The sequence below is a fragment of the Parasteatoda tepidariorum genome, chromosome 6 (assembly GCF_982258835.1).
Source record: "Parasteatoda tepidariorum strain Cologne lab strain chromosome 6, Ptep-v5.0, whole genome shotgun sequence".
In the NCBI taxonomy this organism is placed as follows: Eukaryota; Metazoa; Arthropoda; class Arachnida; order Araneae; family Theridiidae; genus Parasteatoda; species Parasteatoda tepidariorum.
The window spans coordinates 115,660,799-115,683,604 of record NC_141760.1 but is presented as its reverse complement, the minus strand read 5'-3'; the positions used below and the strand labels follow the sequence as shown (position 1 = coordinate 115,683,604).

General features: G+C 33.6%; 1 protein-coding gene across 1 annotated transcript in view; it reads left to right on the top strand.

Annotated features, from left to right (window-relative positions):
- The window catches only part of LOC107443823 (apolipoprotein B-100), a 93,964-nt gene extending 71,960 nt beyond the window's left edge, over positions 1-22,004 (top strand). The window contains exons 24-32 of the mRNA XM_087166510.1: positions 337-668; positions 1,720-1,850; positions 3,100-3,243; positions 6,261-6,467; positions 7,327-7,453; positions 7,531-7,631; positions 8,801-9,087; positions 9,228-9,390; positions 19,387-22,004. Of these exons, the coding sequence (XP_087022636.1) occupies positions 337-668; positions 1,720-1,850; positions 3,100-3,243; positions 6,261-6,467; positions 7,327-7,453; positions 7,531-7,631; positions 8,801-9,087; positions 9,228-9,390; positions 19,387-19,509 (1,615 nt within the window). The 3' untranslated portion in view covers positions 19,510-22,004. The remainder of the gene's footprint in view (positions 1-336; positions 669-1,719; positions 1,851-3,099; positions 3,244-6,260; positions 6,468-7,326; positions 7,454-7,530; positions 7,632-8,800; positions 9,088-9,227; positions 9,391-19,386) is intronic.
- Positions 22,005-22,806: the final 802 nt, after the last annotated feature.

Below are 22,806 nucleotides of genomic sequence, written 5' to 3'. Positions count from 1 at the left end.
AGAAATTATTTTTAAATTTATTACTTTTCTTTGAAAAAATATTTTTTTTAAATGACAAAAGTAAGAACTTTATTTATTTTGAGTTTCTTAAAAGCCATGCAAATTTTCGTGATGGGTGTGCCCATTTTTGGGGGGATATAAAGCCCTTTTCAGTTTTTAGAGTTCTTTTTAGGGTCCAGAATGAATCCCGAAAAAGTGTTTTGCTGAAAGTTAAAAAAAAAAATATTCTGGTTGAGAACAGGATTTTAAAATGACTCTTAGCTGAACCGTTTTTTGCTACTAAGAAAATTGATTGCTGTATTCTAATTTGTAACCCTCATTTGTCACTCATTTAAGATTTCAGGAGAATTTTGAAGTAGAGAGCAACTTAATAGACTTAAAGTTGGCAACTCATTCTGTGTACGAGGCGGGTATGGATGACACATCATTCCATCACAAAACTGTCCTATTCCATGTGCCATCACAAAAGGATCTGACCAATAGCATGGAGTATAGGCACTCTCTCACTGGATGCCAAGAATTCTCTTGGAAACACGACATTCGATCCCACTTCTTCGATTCTCTAACCAGGGCATCCCAATCTTGTGACGCAACAGATCTCAAGACACTGAAACTGCACTGGAAGACCAACTCCAACTACTGGAAAACACTGAATATGAGAGTAGACCGTATGTACAATTATGAAACCTCATTTTAACTCAATCCCTTATACTTATTAGTTCACACTCTATCTTGTTCAATCGTTCGTTAAAATACTTTTTATTCATCCATTTAAGGTCAAATACATTTTTTTTAACACTTGTGATGAATAACACTTGATATTAATACAGTTTTTTTACAAATATTAATGCATTCATTAAATGCAATGAATTGATTTTAGTTTTATACGGGAGAAGAAATTGTAATTATTAAATAAAAAGTAACTAAAATAAATTTTTCTATGTTGTTCTAAGTAAGAACTGACTTTCAAAAAAAATTGTTTTTATATTACTTGTGTATAAAGAATGTACGGTCTTATGTCGAAGGCACGGGATTAAAAATGTTTTTATTTACAAAATTAACGCAAAGGGATTCTTTGCAGCAATATTCACGATGAATGTTAAAAACTGCGACTACTAACAGTGATACATGTTCGGTTGAAGGGATTGGACGACGCGTTGAAAAAGAGGCGGACACTTCGCCTAATGCCCTCTACCCACTGCATTCTCAGACAATCACAGCTGTAGTTCGCATTTATTGTTAATGGTCGGAATATTGTACATTAATTGTAAATATTGTATTACTGCAAAGGTCAAGCAGTGGACTGATCGTAAAGACACGGTTCCCAGTAAAACACCGAAGTCAAGCATCACTGGCTGCGGTCAGTAAGCGGGTAGGTGACCACTTTAATCAGTCTGCGTAGGGACCGATGGTGTGCGGTATGGGTCCTCGTAAAACTCCTTTTCCGTAAATTCCTCGACTTCGAGGGCAGGTTGTCGGGCTACCAAAGCAGGGGTGCCATCTCTTATGCAGAGGATCGAAATTGCGATGGTATGTCTTCGGATCATCTCGCCAATAGCCCATTGTGCTGCTCTAGAGTGACATAATTAAATTACCTACCTATGACTGCAAAGAAGCACTTTGGGTTCATTTTTTTCTCCCTTGACAGTTTTTTTTTGCGTTCTGGCTTTAACATGTCACCCAGCATTCAAATACAATGACCAATATTTGTCATTTCAGAGATCTTTAAGGATATTGATTTGGGACGCACCATCGAAACTTGTAACATAAGTTTTTCCAAATCTGTAGTCAACGTTACTGCTGAATGGAATGACGGAGACCATCAAAAGACTGCCTCACGCACTTGCATGGTAAATCACTCATTAAATTTTATATTCAATGTGAAACTAACTCTAGTCTGTTTATACAAGAAAACAGTTTGGTAATTTTTTAAATATGTCATTTTTTTTATCATCTCAAGAAATGATAAAGATACAGTCGGACCTCTGTTTAACGAAGTTGCTAAATCCCGATAATAAGTTCGTTATATCGGGGTTCGTTCGAAAACTTCAACCCCTTTTGAGATACTTAACCAACACAAAGCAGATTTTAAATTCATAAACACTAGACAGAATTAAAATAGCAATTGATATACCTTTATCTTGTAGACTAGTATCTACTATTTATTTAATATGTCTTAACCATAAAAGACATCTGCATGGAAAGCAAGAATAGAGCAAAACATTGTCCAATACAGCTATATACATTTTTAACTAAAAAAGGTAAATTTATGTAGAAAATTGTAGCTGCATTTATTATTAAAGTAATTTTCAACATACATTACCACATGCTTTCCTAAGTTAAATTGCTACAAATAAAAATGATCATTTTGTCTTGAGATTTTCGTTTGAAATGCAAACAAAAAGGGATTTTACTACTCTCTCTAAGTAGCAGCGAAAATCAATGGAAGGTCATTTCATCCCTAAAATGTGTTAACTAGTTTGAAATGTCCTGAATTATTTTGGGAAATAGGAAAGTGGATCTCAAGGAAAAGTTGATTAAATATAGGATTCCCTTCGCTATTTGGAAGTTATTTTATGAAATTTCCAAAACGTTCTTAGTACCACGAAAAAAAAATCGCTAAATAAAGAAATTTGCAAAATGGAAGTTTGTTAAATAGAAGTCCGACTGTATAACTAATGCTTTGTTAAATGAGTAAGGGAAATATTAATGGTTTAAAATATATAATTATTTTAGCTCTATATCCTCTTATGGGGATTTCTTTTCTATACACACCATTTTCTGCATTAAATTTTTGGGAAAGAAATTTTATTCAAACCATAATTTGCCAGCATTTTCTCAAAAAGCCTGCGAAGCAAATTTTAATGATAATCATAAAAAAAAGAATAAATTGAAACGCGTAGAAAATGCATAAAGAATTTTAACAAAAAATGCGCTTTGAATTCGAATGACACAAAATTCAAAATAAGACTAATTTGATCATTGTTAATCCCGAGGGGGTGAAGAATTCTTCTCCCGAAATAAAAATGCAACTTGAAATTTTCAGTTTTAAAAAATGAATCTGATTTCAAAAAGTAAACAAAAGTTGTTGTTTTTCAGAGTGAAGATTGCCGAAATATAAAATTCTTCATGAAATATTTACATAATGGGGAATTCCTCATAAATGTAGATCTGCCGGGAGCTGGAAAATTTTCTTTTGCGAGGACTGCATCGAATATAAAATTGCAATTGGAAGATGAAAAGGTACTCTCTTCTAATATTTGTAAACATGAATATATTATGTGTTTTAATGCCGCATATCAGAAAAGATTAGTTCTCAACAAATTACTTTCTTCTCTGCACCCCAAGAATGTTAAACATGAACTCAGCAACCCTTATTATTAAAATTCTGTAATCACAACATCCGAATCTGATGAATGTTTGTTGAATGGTTATTTATTTTTATATTATATCAAAGCTATGTTCAAACGAAATTTCATTAAAGCCCGTCCAGTAGTACTTGAGATAATAGATCCAAAAAAAAAATTCTCTTCAGTGTAGAATTCATCATTTCAATGAGTAAATTTATGAGTTTCATCAAAATTCATCATTTCAATGAGCAAAATTTAGGAAAAAAATAATTGTATAATGTACCGCAATTTTTTTAATTCTTTTTATTGTAATACCGTATTCTCTTCCAACTTAGTTTCTGATGCCATAATTTGCTAAATTTATATATAATAAGTTGGTTCTGGTATAAAAAAAGCGTATTAATTATTAAGATCATAAAAATTTGTAAAACATTTGACACTATTAGTGTTACTTTGCTTTTTTATGACAAAAACTTGCTTTTCTCAAAATAAAAATTTTGCACCGAACTGGAAATTGACATTGTTCTATGCACTATAATTTTGATGACTATCTCATGATACTTTTTTGACACCAATAAAAAAAAATTGTAGGGAGAAAATTTCACAATAGGGTGTCACAACATATTTTGTAGTCATTTTAATGTTCATTGAAAAAGATTTTCAAGTTTTTTTCTTTTTTTTTTTTTTTTTTTGTGCCAAAACTTGCTTTTTTTTTACTCGATAAAGAAATTAGCAGTAATTGTTTTTCAACAATTTGAAGAGAAATGTAAATAGAGTTAAAATTGACAAATAATCTCTAAATTTAAGGAAACATTCAGCGCAGGAGTTTATTTAAACTTCGAAATAAATCGAAGTTTAAAAAAAAAAAATTTTAATTTACATTTTTCATGTTATAACATTAATTATGTATCAAATTATTTTTTTTCTGTTCTGTATCTAAATATAAGCAATCCTGCAAGTTACAGCAATGTAACATTTTTTAAGAGTCCACTGTAGTAGCCTTAAATACATAACTTTTTTACTTCCATTTCAATTACTGTTAATTTTAAATTATTTAGTTTTATACAAACACGTTTTAAAATAATTGAATACTTGCATTCCATGACACCCAATACCCACCCATGTGACCTATGACGTTAGCACCAGCTCATCTTAATAAGCAAGCAAAGTGGAGCTAAATTTCACTTTCATAACTCAAAATGTCAATAAACGCTTAATTAATTGAATACAGAGAATCGAACTACTTGAAATATAATTCTTTCTTCTTTTACTCAACTTAGGTTTATTATTTGTTTTATGTATTTTATTGTAACAGTAATATGTTTTTGTTTTGTGTAACTTTGATGCATAATAAGTTTGTTTATGTTCTACTTGGCTTTGCGTCTGTATTTGTCTAAATATATGTATATAAGTATGCTTTGTGTACAATTGAAATCCTTGGGAATCCTTGAAAACTGTGTCACTTAAGAGAATTGGTACTTGACTTGCTTGGCTTACTCGAAATTAAATGGGAAAAAAACAGTTGCTAACGTAAACAAATGCTAAGTTTCAACAACATAACCAGGGTCGTAATATCCACAGTACGTCACTTGCAGGTATCCCTTTACTGTAAACAAAATAAATTCGTGTTTTCAAATCACTTTAGAACAACTAATTTAGTCTTTAGAACTATTAATTAAACGTATTATGACACTAAAGACGCAATGCGTCAATACTACCACGTTGACGTTGATCATTAAATTCATTTAATGTGGGGACTTAAAAGTAACTAAATATTTAAGTACGAACAATAAACACTTTTTTTGATCACATAGAGCTATAAGCTAGCAAACAACATTTATGTTATTTTTCAAATACTTAAAAAAAATTGAATCGTCGACAGATGCGTCTGTGAGGGCCTCAAAAAATCGTCCAATGACTTAACAAACTATCTCAAACAGTTTACTGCCTGACATTTCGAAACAAGTTTCCCTTTACATTTTAAGACATTCTTTCTTCAAATTTTGATTTATTATCATTCTTCATTTTAATAACATTACCAGCTGAATACCAGTACATCGTACAAGATCAAAAAAAGCTAAGCAACCTATATGAAGTATAAAACAGCAATCACCTCCATTGGATGTTTAAAATTTTGATAAAAGTGAGTTAAGATAAACCTATAAAAAATTTTAAGGTGTAAACCTAGTAAATATTTACAAAATGCAAACAAATAACTTCCTCATTTGTAATCCTGAGTCAAAATTTGTTTTGAGACATATTTTTCAGCACTTGAAAGGTTTACTCTACCCAGATATCGAAATAAGGTTTATTTTAACTCAGCAAAAACCTTTTAATGTAAACCTAAAAAGGTTTGTTAAGCGGTTTACGAGTAAGCCTTCTAACCTTAAAACGAGATCTGTGAGAATCTTCTCTATTCTACGTGCATTGCCCTCATCCAAAACCTTGGAAAACGACCTTCTATGTAAAAACCCTAAATCGAGGTTGACTTACGGTTTTCAAGCCTGAAAAAAAATCCTTTACCTATAGTTAATATATCTAGTCTCAAAGTGAAAATAATCTTAAATCTAGGTCATTATAAGATTTCTTTTAAGGCAACGTCTTGTATGCTCAGCTCAAATCCACCTTGTTTTGACTGGACAATGCAATTTGATCCTATCGCTAGTGTGACGTCAGCTAAAACGTCATGATTGATCTAAGGGACAATTTTACCTAAAGTGACAATACATTTATAAAAAAGCTTTAAAATTTTTTTTTTAATTCTTTTAGGAGGAAACTGATGCAATAGTTTTGCTTTATTGAAAAAAGATTTTTAGTACAAACATTTTTGTGAGAATAAAAAGAAATTTTTCGACACTGCATGCTTTCTGGGACTTTTTTATGCATAATAAATAGCTCATTTATTTTAAGGATGGAATTCCAGAGAGCATAGAGTTGAGTGGCGATATCCACCGAAATGCGTGGAGTGTTGAAATAAGTCCGAAAACATTTTTAAAAGTGAAATCCCTCCTCGATTCAGCCTACAGAGAGATAGAGCTGCAGTTTATGAACACAATCAACGATCCTCAACATCCACTTCAACCCATCTACAGTTATTTACAAAAGTCGAAACAAAAGGTAAGTTAATTTACAATAAAGAAAATAATGCCCAGCGCTAGTTGTACTGTATCTGAACATTTACCTGTCTCATAGCTCCCGATTATCCGGTATCTGTTTTATCCGGTCTAGTAAAAAAAAAATAGAAGAATTTCGGCCAGTTGTAAAACTAGAACGGGGCTCCTATTTGAAGATAAAACGTTGTATTTTGATATCAGTTCTGCATGAGAGTTGTTACACAGTGAAGATGGGCTGTGAACGGTTGACGCGAAGAACAAGCAAATGTATAGTGAAGATAATGAGAAAGTATTGGTTGGATTTTTGAGATAAAAAGCGGTTCGACTCATTTTCCAAATTTCATTTTTTTCCTCTCATTTAGAAGAGGTAAATAATTGCATTCGTGTAAATTTTTATTTTTCGAATTTTAATTGATTCAATCATTGTGGTTATAAAATTATTTGGCAAAAGTAATAATTTTAAAGCATCCGTAAAAAAGTCGGTTTTTATTATTAGTTCAAGTTAGACATCAGATATTTAATTAGAATATGCATAACAATACGAAGCAAGGAGAGAAATTTATTTAAGAGATTACTCATTATGCGTGAACTTATCGAAGTGTCCCCCAAGGGGTAGAAAATATGTTTATAGTTAAGATTAACAAAACTCTATGCACATTCTCTCTATTCATATGTCAGAACCGATAGTATTTCATTTGTTTTTAAAGTCAATTTAAACTAACAAAGGTGATTATATTCAAATTTGCTATCAAAATTGATTGTATTCAATTTGTTCGGCTACAAGTTTTTATAAAATTAACAAACATGTACTATTTCTATCAATTTCTTTTCAAACGTTACATAGATATTTATTTTTTTCTCAGATGGAAGAATTTATTTATCCTCCTGTTGGAGAAATTGTAGGCACTCTTCAGGCCATTCTTCCCATTGACCAACTATCCAGAGCTGGCCGAAATGTTTATAACTTCATGAAAGGAAATTCACTCACAAGTAAGTCCACATTTCAGTGAATTAAATAAAATGCGTTGTACTGGAATGCAAATAATGATTTTTTTTTCTCTTTGCAGCCTGGGCCATTCATACTATCCATACGTTTGATTATCCAAAGAAAGATGGAAATTACATCTTTAAATTCAGCACAGGCAGAATGCTTTCTTCATTCACAGAGGTAAACCATTTCATTTCTTATAAGATTCTTATTATCCTCCTATTTTTACAAAAATGGCGACCCATGGTGTACTAAATCAAAATTTTGTTAAATATTCAAAATATAAGAGTATTAAAAAAGGATAAAAAAAAAAAGAACCCTCACAAAATATAGTTAAGAATCAAACATACGAAAAAAAAAGAATAATAGAATTGATTTATATAGCACAGTTTTCTAATTAAAATTAAACTCATTTAACAGATTTCAGTTATTTTTTATCATTAAATAAATCTTTGGTGAATAGAAGATTTATATATAACAATTTATATATCTTGGTGCAATAGTTGAGAGCGAGGGAAAAACAGATGCAGAAATAGGAAAGCTGACGAAAGCTTGACGATCTAATAATTAAAATTGATACTTTTAATGTAATGGTAAGGAGTGTATTATTATAGGGGTACGAAATAAGAAAACTAACAGAATAAATTACTTAACAGTTGGCTAAAGAAATATTCTGGAGACACAAAAATGTCTATGGCTGAACGAATGGTTAAACAGGAGGCATGAAGAGGATAATTAAGTAAATAAGAGCTGCTCAGGGGATAGAGCATTCGCCTTCCAATGAGTTGAACCGGATTCGAATTCTAGTCGATACGAATTCCGCATCCTGCTTGCATCGACCACAGTGCTAACGTGAAATATCCTCAGTGGTAGACGGATCATGGGTTAGAGTCCTCTTGCCGTCAGGAGGTTCTCATGATATTCCTCTCCATGTAACGCTAATGCAGGTTATCCCCATCAAAAAGTCCTCCACGAAGGCAAATTTCTCCCAATACTCGATCCAGAAGTTCCCCTGTCTTCTGGGTGGGATTCAAAATGACAAGGCTACAGAGTTGAACATCAGTAGTCGTAAACCCAAAATTGGATCGGCTGTTCAACGACGGATATATAAAAAAAAATTAAGTAAATAAATGCTCTTTCCAGACAGTTAATTATTGCTGTATTGGTTTTCAATTAGATCAAACCTTTCTCATAGTAATTAAAACTACAAGCAAGTAGGGAGGTTTTACCTACTTTGTCATTTTTTTAAAAATGATTTTAATTTAAGGGGAAAAAATTTGAATAGATGACAAACATTTTGCCACAAGTTTGACTTCTATTAATAGTGAGTGCTTCATCCATATTTTTAGTTGATTTCCTTGAGGCCACTGGATTCATCACAACAACCGGTAGCTAAAATTGAAATGGCATCTGATTCACTGCAAATATGCACCTTTGACGGCTTATCCTACAAGTTCCTACCATCTAATTCTTTTTTCCTGCTTGCATACGACCTCAAGACTTCGCTCTTCTCTGTGATCACTTCCGGGAAAACTCTTCACGTTCTCTTTCCGGAAATGACCATCACAATCAACCACAGGAATCAGGTAATCATCAATGGCAACGAGGCAGAGACCCCCACACAGTTCAAAAATGTGTAAGTATGTCGCTACAGCCATTTTACACGTCCTGTTTTTCACTTCTTAAAAATTATATTAAGAAATTGATCAGAAAAAATCACTGATCCGTCATAATTTTATTGCTCGTGAAAGAAATGACGTTTTTCTTCCCTTATAGGAGAGTGACCCCTATGGAGTCAGGGGTTGATATCAGATCGCCCTCTATCCGTGTGAAGTGCAAAAATGACGAACACTTTATATGCAAGTTTGAACTTGATGACTGGCATAGCACGTTTGGACTTTTGGGAAATGCTGACGGACAATGGGAGAATGATTATATGGTAATGCTCATTTTCTGCCTTCGTTATATACATATATATTTATAGCCTGGTTGGTAGGGTACTGGGCCCGTGCCCAAGAGTTCGTGGGTTCAATCCCTGCCGGCCGAAGACTTCCCGTGTAGTAAATGGTGAGCGATGCACGTTAAATCCGTCGAGTCGCTACGTCCTCCATGTTCCCATTACAAATCAATACCTTAGGGGGTACTGTAGCAGTTTAATAAAAAAAGGAATTGGTGCGTATAATGTAACGTTATTTATGAATTATAATTAATAGATTGAAATATTTGGTATATGTACTAGTAATTGGATATAGTCATGATTAAAAAAACAGTTAAATGATTGAAACGTTGTGATAAATATAATTAAGGCCGAAAATATATATAGTTAATTAAATTAAATTAAAGGGAAATGTGATCGTTAAGGAAAGTGGTAGTACAATGCTAATGTGGGATAACAATAACCCAATAGGTCCAAAGGGTCACAAAGTGTGAGGTTTGAACAAATTGGATAAATTGGTATCACCGAATTTAGAATAAGGGTGAAACTAAAAATAATTAAAGATAAAAAGATAAAGAAACAAGGTCATGCTATATCCAGATATAAGTATTTAAGATAAATGGAGTAAATTGATGTTTCCAATATTATCAAGAATACAATGCCCAAAACAATAATAAAAGGGTACTCACCATACATGAGGACATATTAAACAAACAGACATCAAAGGAAGACGGGGAAATAAGCACTTCAGCACCACATTCAATTATTAACAAATTATTTTTATTTAGTAACAAATATCGATCGTTACATTTACTACACATGAATGGCGATTATTAGAAATGGGTGATAAGAGAATTAAAACAATGAAGGCGTCATACATAAAAGTAAAATATAAAAGAACGAGTAATTTAATCGTTAAAATAAATATGAAAAGAAAACTTAAATTTGAGAGGACTTTTAATGTTAAAGGAAAATTAAAGGTATAAACTGTTGATTTTAAATTTTTCAGAAATTGATTACAGCTATGGATTTAATTTAAGATAAAGGTTAAAAAAAATGTAAAAAAGAAATCCCTCGATACGGACCGAAGTCCGCATCTCGGAAAAAAAAGAACATGCAAGAAAGAAGCACCCAGAGAGAAAATCTATCCCAAAAAGTGACTTAAAAATTCCTTAACTGGTATAGGACCAGAAAAATTACGACCAATTAAATTTAAAGAGGCGGAGAGTTTGAAATTTAAAGTAAAGAGATTGGTTAGTTAGCCCCCCTAAAATTAAAGGAAGAAAAAGAAAGGCGTGAAAAGAGGGGTTGGTTGACTTTCCCCACAGGAAGTGCGATGACCGCGCTGACCATGAGAAAGGTCACCAAGAAAGTTAAAAAGATTGCTAAAATAAAAAAAGAGGAATAACGTTTAAAGAAAAATTAAAGGCTTAGGTAAAATTAGAAATTAAAATTGTCACATTACATTAAGCGTAAATGTGACAGGTACTGATCCTGGAGTTTTCTTGTCTTCTGGATTGGTTCAAAACTACGGAGTTGAAAATTAGCAGTCGTAAATCCAAAAAGTTGGGTCGGCTGTTCAACGACGGTTATAAAAAAAAATAATGTGTACAGCACGTTAGGAAAAAAAATAAAACGACCACCCTGAATAACTTTTGATCTAATGACGAATCTTCACGCTCTCGGGGGGGGGGGGGGTGACTTTAAATATGCTAGTGCAGAGATATTTTAAGTTACGAAATTCGACTCATGTGACAGAACGTGCTCAGAAACAACACAAATTAAAAATTCGGTTTTAAATTGATAAACACTAGACATAATTAAAATAGCAATGGATAGACCTTTATCTTGTAGACTAGTATCTACTATTTATTTTATAAATCTTAACCATACTAGAAATCTGCATGGAAAGCGAGAACAGAGCAAAACACTATCCAGTACATGCTAAGTACATTTTCAACCAAAAAGAAAAAAGCTAAATTTATGTATAAAATTATAGCTGCATTTATTGTAAAAGTCATTTTAAACATACATTACCACATGCGTTAAGTTTAATGACTACTGATAAAATCCGTTCATTTTATTTGTGTGTTTGTTTGAAATTCAAACAAAGAGGGAAAGAGATTTTACTGCTTTTTCTAAAAGTGGCTACGAAAAATGATTCAGGGTCATTTCATCCATGAAATGCTTTAACAAGTTTAAAATGTTTTGAAATATTTTGGGAAATGGGGAAAGCGGATCTCAAAGAAAAGTTCGTTAAATAGAAGTCCGACTGTATATATATATATATATATATATATATATATATATATATATATATATATATATATATATATATATATATATATATATATATATATATATATATATATATATATATATATATATAGCGAGAGAGAGAAATAGTACCTCCTGTAAGGGACAAGTATATATTAATCCCTTTGAATAGAGATCTTAATATATTTGCATCTTAATAGGAGACACTCGATTTAAGGGACACTAAAAAAAAAAAAATTCAACGTGTAAGGCAGAGAAACACGAAATTGAAGTTAAATATCCTCTAAGGGGGGGGGGGAAGAAATTTTCCCACACATAAATAAAAGTTTAAAAAAAATGAATCATAAATAACACCATACAGTTCTATTGAAAAGGAATCATTCTTGGCGTTGAAACTGGCAAAGACAGGGATTAATTATTAGGGGACAAATTTGAACTGGATAATCAAATGAGAGAAGAAGCAATAAGTGTGGAGATAATCCCAGGTTTCTAGAGTTTAAAGAAGAATAGATTTCTCAACATTTGAGAAAGACTATCTCAATATGTTTATGCTTCTATTTTAATGACTCATGCTTTTAAGACTTTTCCTTTGATGTTTTCAAGTAAAAAAACAAATAATGTTCTAAAAAGCTGATAAGAAATTTAAAAAAAAAAGTTATGAACTTCTAATTCTAATGATCAGTGTTACGGTAAATGTGATTAACCTGGTGATTATACATACTAACCGGTAATTATGCATAATCACCCCTAAATTTGGTACATTGGCCTCAGGAATGCCAGAACTGCTACTCTCTTCCCGTTACCCAGTGAGCACCTGTGGCGATGCCACGGCGGTGGAGCAACGTCGCCCACGTTACACAACCACAGACCCACTTATAGGGCGGGTTGCATTCACACAATCACACACACACAAAGGAGAAAGGACATAGAACACAGAGAGAGAAAGAAACATCCATGCTCTGAGCGGGATTCGAACCCGCAACCATCTGCTCCGCAGTCAAGCACGCTAACCACTAGGCCACCTGGTCGGCACTCGCCATACTAAATGTGATAAATATTATGATTGATTGAGCCAGTACAATAGAGTTCAGTTTTTTAGAGTACTACTCAAAAAGATATTTTTTTTAGTTGGACACTATGGCGTAAGAGACCACGAATTACAATATTTTATATTTTACAATTAAAAATTTTATTTAAATTGTTATTTTAAGTCCCATACATTTATTTAGCAAGAACGAAATTTAAATAAGGTACTAACAGGTGTTGTGAAATGAAGAAGAGATACAATTTGCATGAACTTGTATAACAGTTGAACAGTTGAACATAAAAATACAAACTGCAGTTCTCATATTCTAGTGAAGAAGAAAAAAACATTTTTTAACATAACGTTAAATGCTATTACTACAATTTACTAAATATTTTAAGTTTACTTATTTAAGCATATTAGACTGTAACGAAAATTAGAAAGTACATTTACACTTATCAGACTCGCGCATTATCCCCTACAAGCACATCCAGAAAGAGATCTGTCTTTCTAACGCATTCTCGAAGTGATAGATCTTCAAGCAAAATAAATTTTTCTTCACAAATTCTCTTACATTTAATTCAATAACATCTTCTTAACAAGCCAAGCAGTTACGAAAACTGAACGAATTTTCTTAAAGTTAGGGAATTTTATCACAATTACCATTACGAATTATCTAAACAAACCGGTTAATTTGATGCGTTTTCAAAAATGTATCATGTGTACCAAATTTAGTGGTGATTGCGCATAATTACCGGTTATTATATATAATCAATAGGTTAATCACATTTACCGTGACATATACATTTTTCCAAAAGTTAATTATTTTTAAATTCAATTTTTATTTACGTCAAATAATTGACAATGGCACACGTTATTTGTTTTTAATCCTAATACTACCAGAATTAAATTCTGTAATTTTAATGTAGTTTCTGAAAAAAGGATGCTGCATTGCAAATTAATTTACCGTTGATAGGTACAGCGAGACATTAAAAATATTCAGAATAATTTTCCTTTTTTTCAATTCCTACTCTTAGTTCACACTCTCCCTATCTATCTTGTTCACACTCTCCCTATCTATCTTGTTCACACTCTCCCTATCTATCTTGTTCACACTCTCCCTATCTATCTTGTTCACACTCTCCCTATCTATCTTGTTCACACTCTCCCTATCTATCTTGTTCACCCTCTCCCTATCTATCTTGTTCACACTCTCCCTATCTATCTTGTTCACACTCTCCCTATCTATCTTGTTCACACTCTCCCTATCTATCTTGTTCACACTCTCCCTATCTATCTTGTTCACACTCTCCCTATCTATCTTGTTCACACTCTCCCTATCTATCTTGTTCACACTCTCCCTATCTATCTTGTTCACACTCTCCCTATCTATCTTGTTCACACTCTCCCTATCTATCTTGTTCACCCTCTCCCTATCTATCTTGTTCACACTCTCCCTATCTATCTTGTTCACCCTCTCCCTATCTATCTTGTTCACACTCTCCCTATCTATCTTGTTCACACTCTCCCTATCTATCTTGTTCACACTCTCCCTATCTATCTTGTTCACACTCTCCCTATCTATCTTGTTCACACTCTCCCTATCTATCTTGTTCACACTCTCCCTATCTATCTTGTTCACACTCTCCCTATCTATCTTGTTCACACTCTCCCTATCTATCTTGTTCACACTCTCCCTATCTATCTTGTTCACACTCTCCCTATCTATCTTGTTCACACTCTCCCTATCTATCTTGTTCACCCTCTCCCTATCTATCTTGTTCACACTCTCCCTATCTATCTTGTTCACCCTCTCCCTATCTATCTTGTTCACACTCTCCCTATCTATCTTGTTCACCCTCTCCCTATCTATCTTGTTCACACTCTCCCTATCTATCTTGTTCACCCTCTCCCTATCTATCTTGTTCACCCTCTCCCTATCTATCTTGTTCACACTCTCCCTATCTATCTTGTTCACACTCTCCCTATCTATCTTGTTCACCCTCTCCCTATCTATCTTGTTCACACTCTCCCTATCTATCTTGTTCACCCTCTCCCTATCTATCTTGTTCACACTCTCCCTATCTATCTTGTTCACCCTCTCCCTATCTATCTTGTTCACACTCTCCCTATCTATCTTGTTCACACTCTCCCTATCTATCTTGTTCACCCTCTCCCTATCTATCTTGTTCACACTCTCCCTATCTATCTTGTTCACACTCTCCCTATCTATCTTGTTCACACTCTCCCTATCTATCTTGTTCACCCTCTCCCTATCTATCTTGTTCACACTCTCCCTATCTATCTTGTTCACACTCTCCCTATCTATCTTGTTCACACTCTCCCTATCTATCTTGTTCACACTCTCCCTATCTATCTTGTTCACACTCTCCCTATCTATCTTGTTCACACTCTCCCTATCTATCTTGTTCACACTCTCCCTATCTATCTTGTTCACACTCTCCCTATCTATCTTGTTCACACTCTCCCTATCTATCTTGTTCACACTCTCCCTATCTATCTTGTTCACACTCTCCCTATCTATCTTGTTCACCCTCTCCCTATCTATCTTGTTCACCCTCTCCCTATCTATCTTGTTCACACTCTCCCTATCTATCTTGTTCACACTCTCCCTATCTATCTTGTTCACACTCTCCCTATCTATCTTGTTCACCCTCTCCCTATCTATCTTGTTCACACTCTCCCTATCTATCTTGTTCACACTCTCCCTATCTATCTTGTTCACACTCTCCCTATCTATCTTGTTCACACTCTCCCTATCTATCTTGTTCACACTCTCCCTATCTATCTTGTTCACACTCTCCCTATCTATCTTGTTCACACTCTCCCTATCTATCTTGTTCACACTCTCCCTATCTATCTTGTTCACACTCTCCCTATCTATCTTGTTCACACTCTCCCTATCTATCTTGTTCACACTCTCCCTATCTATCTTGTTCACACTCTCCCTATCTATCTTGTTCACACTCTCCCTATCTATCTTGTTCACACTCTCCCTATCTATCTTGTTCACACTCTCCCTATCTATCTTGTTCACCCTCTCCCTATCTATCTTGTTCACACTCTCCCTATCTATCTTGTTCACCCTCTCCCTATCTATCTTGTTCACACTCTCCCTATCTATCTTGTTCACCCTCTCCCTATCTATCTTGTTCACACTCTCCCTATCTATCTTGTTCACCCTCTCCCTATCTATCTTGTTCACCCTCTCCCTATCTATCTTGTTCACACTCTCCCTATCTATCTTGTTCACACTCTCCCTATCTATCTTGTTCACCCTCTCCCTATCTATCTTGTTCACACTCTCCCTATCTATCTTGTTCACCCTCTCCCTATCTATCTTGTTCACACTCTCCCTATCTATCTTGTTCACACTCTCCCTATCTATCTTGTTCACACTCTCCCTATCTATCTTGTTCACACTCTCCCTATCTATCTTGTTCACCCTCTCCCTATCTATCTTGTTCACACTCTCCCTATCTATCTTGTTCACCCTCTCCCTATCTATCTTGTTCACACTCTCCCTATCTATCTTGTTCACCCTCTCCCTATCTATCTTGTTCACACTCTCCCTATCTATCTTGTTCACCCTCTCCCTATCTATCTTGTTCACACTCTCCCTATCTATCTTGTTCACACTCTCCCTATCTATCTTGTTCACACTCTCCCTATCTATCTTGTTCACACTCTCCCTATCTATCTTGTTCACACTCTCCCTATCTATCTTGTTCACACTCTCCCTATCTATCTTGTTCACACTCTCCCTATCTATCTTGTTCACACTCTCCCTATCTATCTTGTTCACACTCTCCCTATCTATCTTGTTCACACTCTCCCTATCTATCTTGTTCACACTCTCCCTATCTATCTTGTTCACACTCTCCCTATCTATCTTGTTCACCCTCTCCCTATCTATCTTGTTCACACTCTCCCTATCTATCTTGTTCACACTCTCCCTATCTATCTTGTTCACACTCTCCCTATCTATCTTGTTCACACTCTCCCTATCTATCTTGTTCACACTCTCCCTATCTATCTTGTTCACACTCTCCCTATCTATCTTGTTCACACTCTCCCTATCTATCTTGTTCACACTCTCCCTATCTATCTTGTTCACACTCTCCCTATCTATCTTGTTCACACTCTCCCTATCTATCTTGTTCACACTCTCCCTATCTATCTTGTTCACACTCTCCCTATCTATCTTGTTCACACTCTCCCTATCTATCTTGTTCACACTCTCCCTATCTATCTTGTTCACACTCTCCCTATCTATCTTGTTCACACTCTCCCTATCTATCTTGTTCACACTCTCCCTATCTATCTTGTTCACACTCTCCCTATCTATCTTGTTCACACTCTCCCTATCTATCTTGTTCACACTCTCCCTATCTATCTTGTTCACACTCTCCCTATCTATCTTGTTCACACTCTCCCTATCTATCTTGTTCACACTCTCCCTATCTATCTTGTTCACACTCTCCCTATCTATCTTGTTCACACTCTCCCTATCTATCTTGTTCACACTCTCCCTATCTATCTTGTTCACACTCTCCCTATCTATCTTGTTCACCCTCTCCCTATCTATCTTGTTCACACTCTCCCTATCTATCTTGTTCACCCTCTCCCTATCTATCTTGTTCACCCTCTCCCTATCTATCTTGTTCACACTCTCCCTATCTATCTTGTTCACACTCTCCCTATCTATCTTGTTCACCCTCTCCCTATCTATCTTGTTCACACTCTCCCTATCTATCTTGTTCACACTCTCCCTATCTATCTTGTTCACACTCTCCCTATCTATCTTGTTCACACTCTCCCTATCTATCTTGTTCACACTCTCCCTATCTATCTTGTTCACACTCTCCCTATCTATCTTGTTCACACTCTCCCTATCTATCTTGTTCACACTCTCCCTATCTATCTTGTTCACACTCTCCCTATCTATCTTGTTCACACTCTCCCTATCTATCTTGTTCACACTCTCCCTATCTATCTTGTTCACACTCTCCCTATCTATCTTGTTCACACTCTCCCTATCTATCTTGTTCACACTCTCCCTATCTATCTTGTTCACACTCTCCCTATCTATCTTGTTCACACTCTCCCTATCTATCTTGTTCACACTCTCCCTATCTATCTTGTTCACACTCTCCCTATCTATCTTGTTCACACTCTCCCTATCTATCTTGTTCACACTCTCCCTATCTATCTTGTTCACACTCTCCCTATCTATCTTGTTCACACTCTCCCTATCTATCTTGTTCACACTCTCCCTATCTATCTTGTTCACACTCTCCCTATCTATCTTGTTCACACTCTCCCTATCTATCTTGTTCACACTCTCCCTATCTATCTTGTTCACACTCTCCCTATCTATCTTGTTCACACTCTCCCTATCTATCTTGTTCACACTCTCCCTATCTATCTTGTTCACACTCTCCCTATCTATCTTGTTCACACTCTCCCTATCTATCTTGTTCACACTCTCCCTATCTATCTTGTTCACACTCTCCCTATCTATCTTGTTCACACTCTCCCTATCTATCTTGTTCACACTCTCCCTATCTATCTTGTTCACACTCTCCCTATCTATCTTGTTCACACTCTCCCTATCTATCTTGTTCACACTCTCCCTATCTATCTTGTTCACACTCTCCCTATCTATCTTGTTCACACTCTCCCTATCTATCTTGTTCACACTCTCCCTATCTATCTTGTTCACACTCTCCCTATCTATCTTGTTCACACTCTCCCTATCTATCTTGTTCACACTCTCCCTATCTATCTTGTTCACACTCTCCCTATCTATCTTGTTCACACTCTCCCTATCTATCTTGTTCACACTCTCCCTATCTATCTTGTTCACACTCTCCCTATCTATCTTGTTCACACTCTCCCTATCTATCTTGTTCACACTCTCCCTATCTATCTTGTTCACACTCTCCCTATCTATCTTGTTCACACTCTCCCTATCTATCTTGTTCACACTCTCCCTATCTATCTTGTTCACACTCTCCCTATCTATCTTGTTCACACTCTCCCTATCTATCTTGTTCACACTCTCCCTATCTATCTTGTTCACACTCTCCCTATCTATCTTGTTCACACTCTCCCTATCTATCTTGTTCACACTCTCCCTATCTATCTTGTTCACACTCTCCCTATCTATCTTGTTCACACTCTCCCTATCTATCTTGTTCACACTCTCCCTATCTATCTTGTTCACACTCTCCCTATCTATCTTGTTCACACTCTCCCTATCTATCTTGTTCACACTCTCCCTATCTATCTTGTTCACACTCTCCCTATCTATCTTGTTCACACTCTCCCTATCTATCTTGTTCACATTTTCAATCAATCGTTCATAAAAATACTTTTTCATTCATTCACTCAAGTTCAATTAAATTTTTTTTAAAAACTTATAATAATGACACTTGATGTTAATACAGTTTTTTATTTTTCAAATATTAATTCATTCATTAAATTTAATAATTTAATTTTATGAGGGAGAAAAACTGTAATTATTTAATAAAAAGTAACTAAAATAAAAAAACATTTTATTTACCTAAGTAGGAATTGATTTTTTTTATATTCCTTGTTATCTAATGAGCTTTGTTTTTGATTGAAAATTCCCTTTCCTGTAATCCCTAATGAAAATGAACTTTGTGTTTCAGTTACCAGATGGCAACATTTCATCCGACATTCTGGAATTCATCTGCAATTACAAAGTATCGGGGGGAAAAGAATGCAAGGACTTCTTGTCACCAACACTCCACACAAAGTCCTCCTGCAATTAATTGACATTTTTTTCTACTTTTAATTGCTGTTCACAACATTGCCTAATTGCCATACAAAATTAAGACATTTTTATATTTGTTTAATCCTAACTCTAGGTGCTATACAGAGCCGGATTATACCTTTCGTAGGCCCTAGGCCCTCCCCTCCTTCCCCCACTCCTCCTCTCTTTTCAAAATATATGCTAAAATTTTCTTGCTTTTTTTTTTTGCATTTTTATTAATATGGATTTTAATTTACAAATTTGTTTATCGAACTTTATCTGCAATACCGACATACTGCCGATATTGCAGTTGATATCGATAATACCATTATGATTAGTTCGATCGATAACTATGTAAACACTTCACGTCAACAATACAACAACAAACCAGCAAAGAAAATAGTGAAATTGATAGTGAGATTAATTACAAGAAATATTTATACTACAAATAGCTTCATAGTTTTCATGATACTACTATGATAACTAAGTGAAGGAAATTAACATTGTCAAAAGTAAATTTCTCCCAAGTTTTTCGTAGGCCCCTGAATTTAGTAGGCCTTAGACACGTGCCTAGTGTGCCTATAGGTTAATCCGGCCCTGGTGCTATACAAATTTCAGAAACTTTTAAAGAATATAAATATGTATTTTTTTATTTATTGTGTAACAAAAGTTCCCAGTATAGCCAAGCTACTCCTGTGGCATAATTTTTTCGAGCTATCTGTGACAAAACTCTTTAGTACTAATATCTTTCTGCAAGATACTTTTAATAATAATAAACATATATGTTACTCATTTGAAATTACAAAAGCGCTGTGTTTACAAAATAATATACATAATTTTTTTTTAATTAAACATGTAATAATTTTTTATTCTAATATTATGGGTGATATTCTCGCATTTTGTAAATAATCATCACAATAAAGAAAGTAATTAAAAATCAAGAAATCCGTAATTGTAATTGGTGAAAAAAAAGATCGACGACGGAATTACGCGAATCCTCAAAAGCGTGTTTCTTTTCGAGATGACGTTGTTGTAATAAATAATATCGCGTAAAAAATATCGGATTTAAAAATTATGAAGAAATCAATAGCACTAACTGCGGAAAGTTCTTTAGAATTATTGCCTTAAAAAGTAAATACTCAAATGCACGATTCGAATTTTCCATATGGTTTGAAATATATCGGGATCCCCACATGAAAAAGCAATGTCAATAACTGCCGAAAATACAATCGAAACATTACATCGATTTACGATACTATCGTCGTAAATTTACTTCGTCAAAAAGTGTCTATCTAAATATATGATTCAAATATTACGTGTAAATTTCCGTCGAAAAGAAAAGCAATTTTTTTTTTTTTACTTTTTCAAAAGAAAAATCTTTCTGCAAGAACTCTGTAACGTTCTTCGACAATATCGCCGTGTAGCTGTGATTCTGCCGCGAGTACTGTTTACATTTAAGATAATTTTAATGTATAATGGAATTTTTCAAAACATGTTATTGGCCTTAAAGATAATTTGTCTTTTTTTTTTTATAAACTAGACATGTAATCTTATTCAAAAACTACAAAACTAAATATGAACATTTAAAGAATCGTCAACTTAGAGAAATAGGAGTCGGCGAAATACACTCCTAAAAAGGCTTTTGTTATTTTATTATGATTCAATGCATAAAATATAGCAGTTTAAGAACATACTCAGAAATACAGCTATAAAAATGAGTTTTTCATTTTTTAAAACAAAAATTCATCATTGAGAAATAAAATAAAAATTTAAAAACTACGTGTTTTAAAAGTAAAATAAAAAGAAGAAAGTAATTCTTCTATTTTTGTCAGACTTAACAGCGCATCACTTTCTAAAAGAGTGTGTAGGGATTGGATTTAATTATGAAAGTGATGTGCAGTTTTCGTTTTAGGTTTGCCAAAAGAGAAACTAATTTCTTTTTTAATTTACTTAAAAAACATAGTTGTTTAAAATTTTTATAATAATTATTTCAATTTTCTGAGTTCACGTGTTTGTGACCAAAAGTAAGGAGAATTTCAATGCCATGATTCCATCCTCTCACAAACTCAAAACCAATTTTTTTTTAATTATAAGAAAAAAAAACAATCTAATAGGTACTAAAAAATCATATTAAGTTATCGGAATTTTATGTGTTCTAAAATATAAAATCCAAACAACGTAGTTAGAATTTTTTTTCATTCATATTTCATATCTCACTTATTCATTCGTATTTTTTTTCATGAATATTGAATGAATTGAATTTTGAATTTTATGAATATTGAATTTTGCAGATAAAATAAATTTCAATGATGAATAACTGTTTGTCTTAAATTACTAAATACTAACTGCAAATTTGAAGGGAAAAAACTACTGTTTATAAAGCGAACCGTGTTTGTAAAATTTTATCTTTTACGCAGAAAAAGACACTGTTGTCTGATGCTGTATTTCTGTACCATAAATTATTAAAATGCTAGATATAATAAATAAAGATATTGATGGTGTTTATGCTTAAAACAGATCATTGAAGACCTTTTTTTAGTAACACAATAAATTTAATAAAACAGAATGTAAATACATAATCACGAATATAATAATATCTTTACATGAGCGCAACATATGCACCAATTTAAAAAAGAAAGAGTTCTTGTTGATTTTTCCCTCTCGGGGAAAAAGTCTGATCATTTTACCTGTCACAAGTTCGATTTTTCCCTTTTTATAGCTCCGAATCTCACTTACTATTTTTCACTTATTTTGGCCTAAATTAATACAAAGTAAGGAAAAATATGTTTAGCAAAAATTATGCGTCAAAGGGTTAAAATGGATAGTTCTAGCGAGAGAAAGTAAACAGTTGTCAAACCAATTTTCTTAAAATTTATATAAATCTTTTTTTCCTCCTTGTCAGTATACATAATCCAAAAGACATTGCAAAATTTTTCATAAAATCATTGATGTATACTGATTACAGTGGATTGTTTTGGCATTTTATATATTCTTAAGAGTGGAAGGCTGAGAGGTTTTTTGTAAATCCTCAGAATGTCTAGTTTTGTCATTTTATTAGGTATTTATTTTGTTGTATGCTGTGTGAATGATTGAAAAGTTTAATGTGGATAGTTTTGCAAGGACCAGGCATTTTACATTTCTCTTTAGTATTTCAGTTCGTTAAAAATAAGCAAGTAAAATATTTAAAAAAATTTAAAGTCAATTCCTATCGACAAAGAAAATTTTTATTTTAGTTACTTTTTATTAAATAATTACTATTTTTTCACCCACATAAAACTAATATTAATTCATTAAATTTAATGAATGAATTAATAGT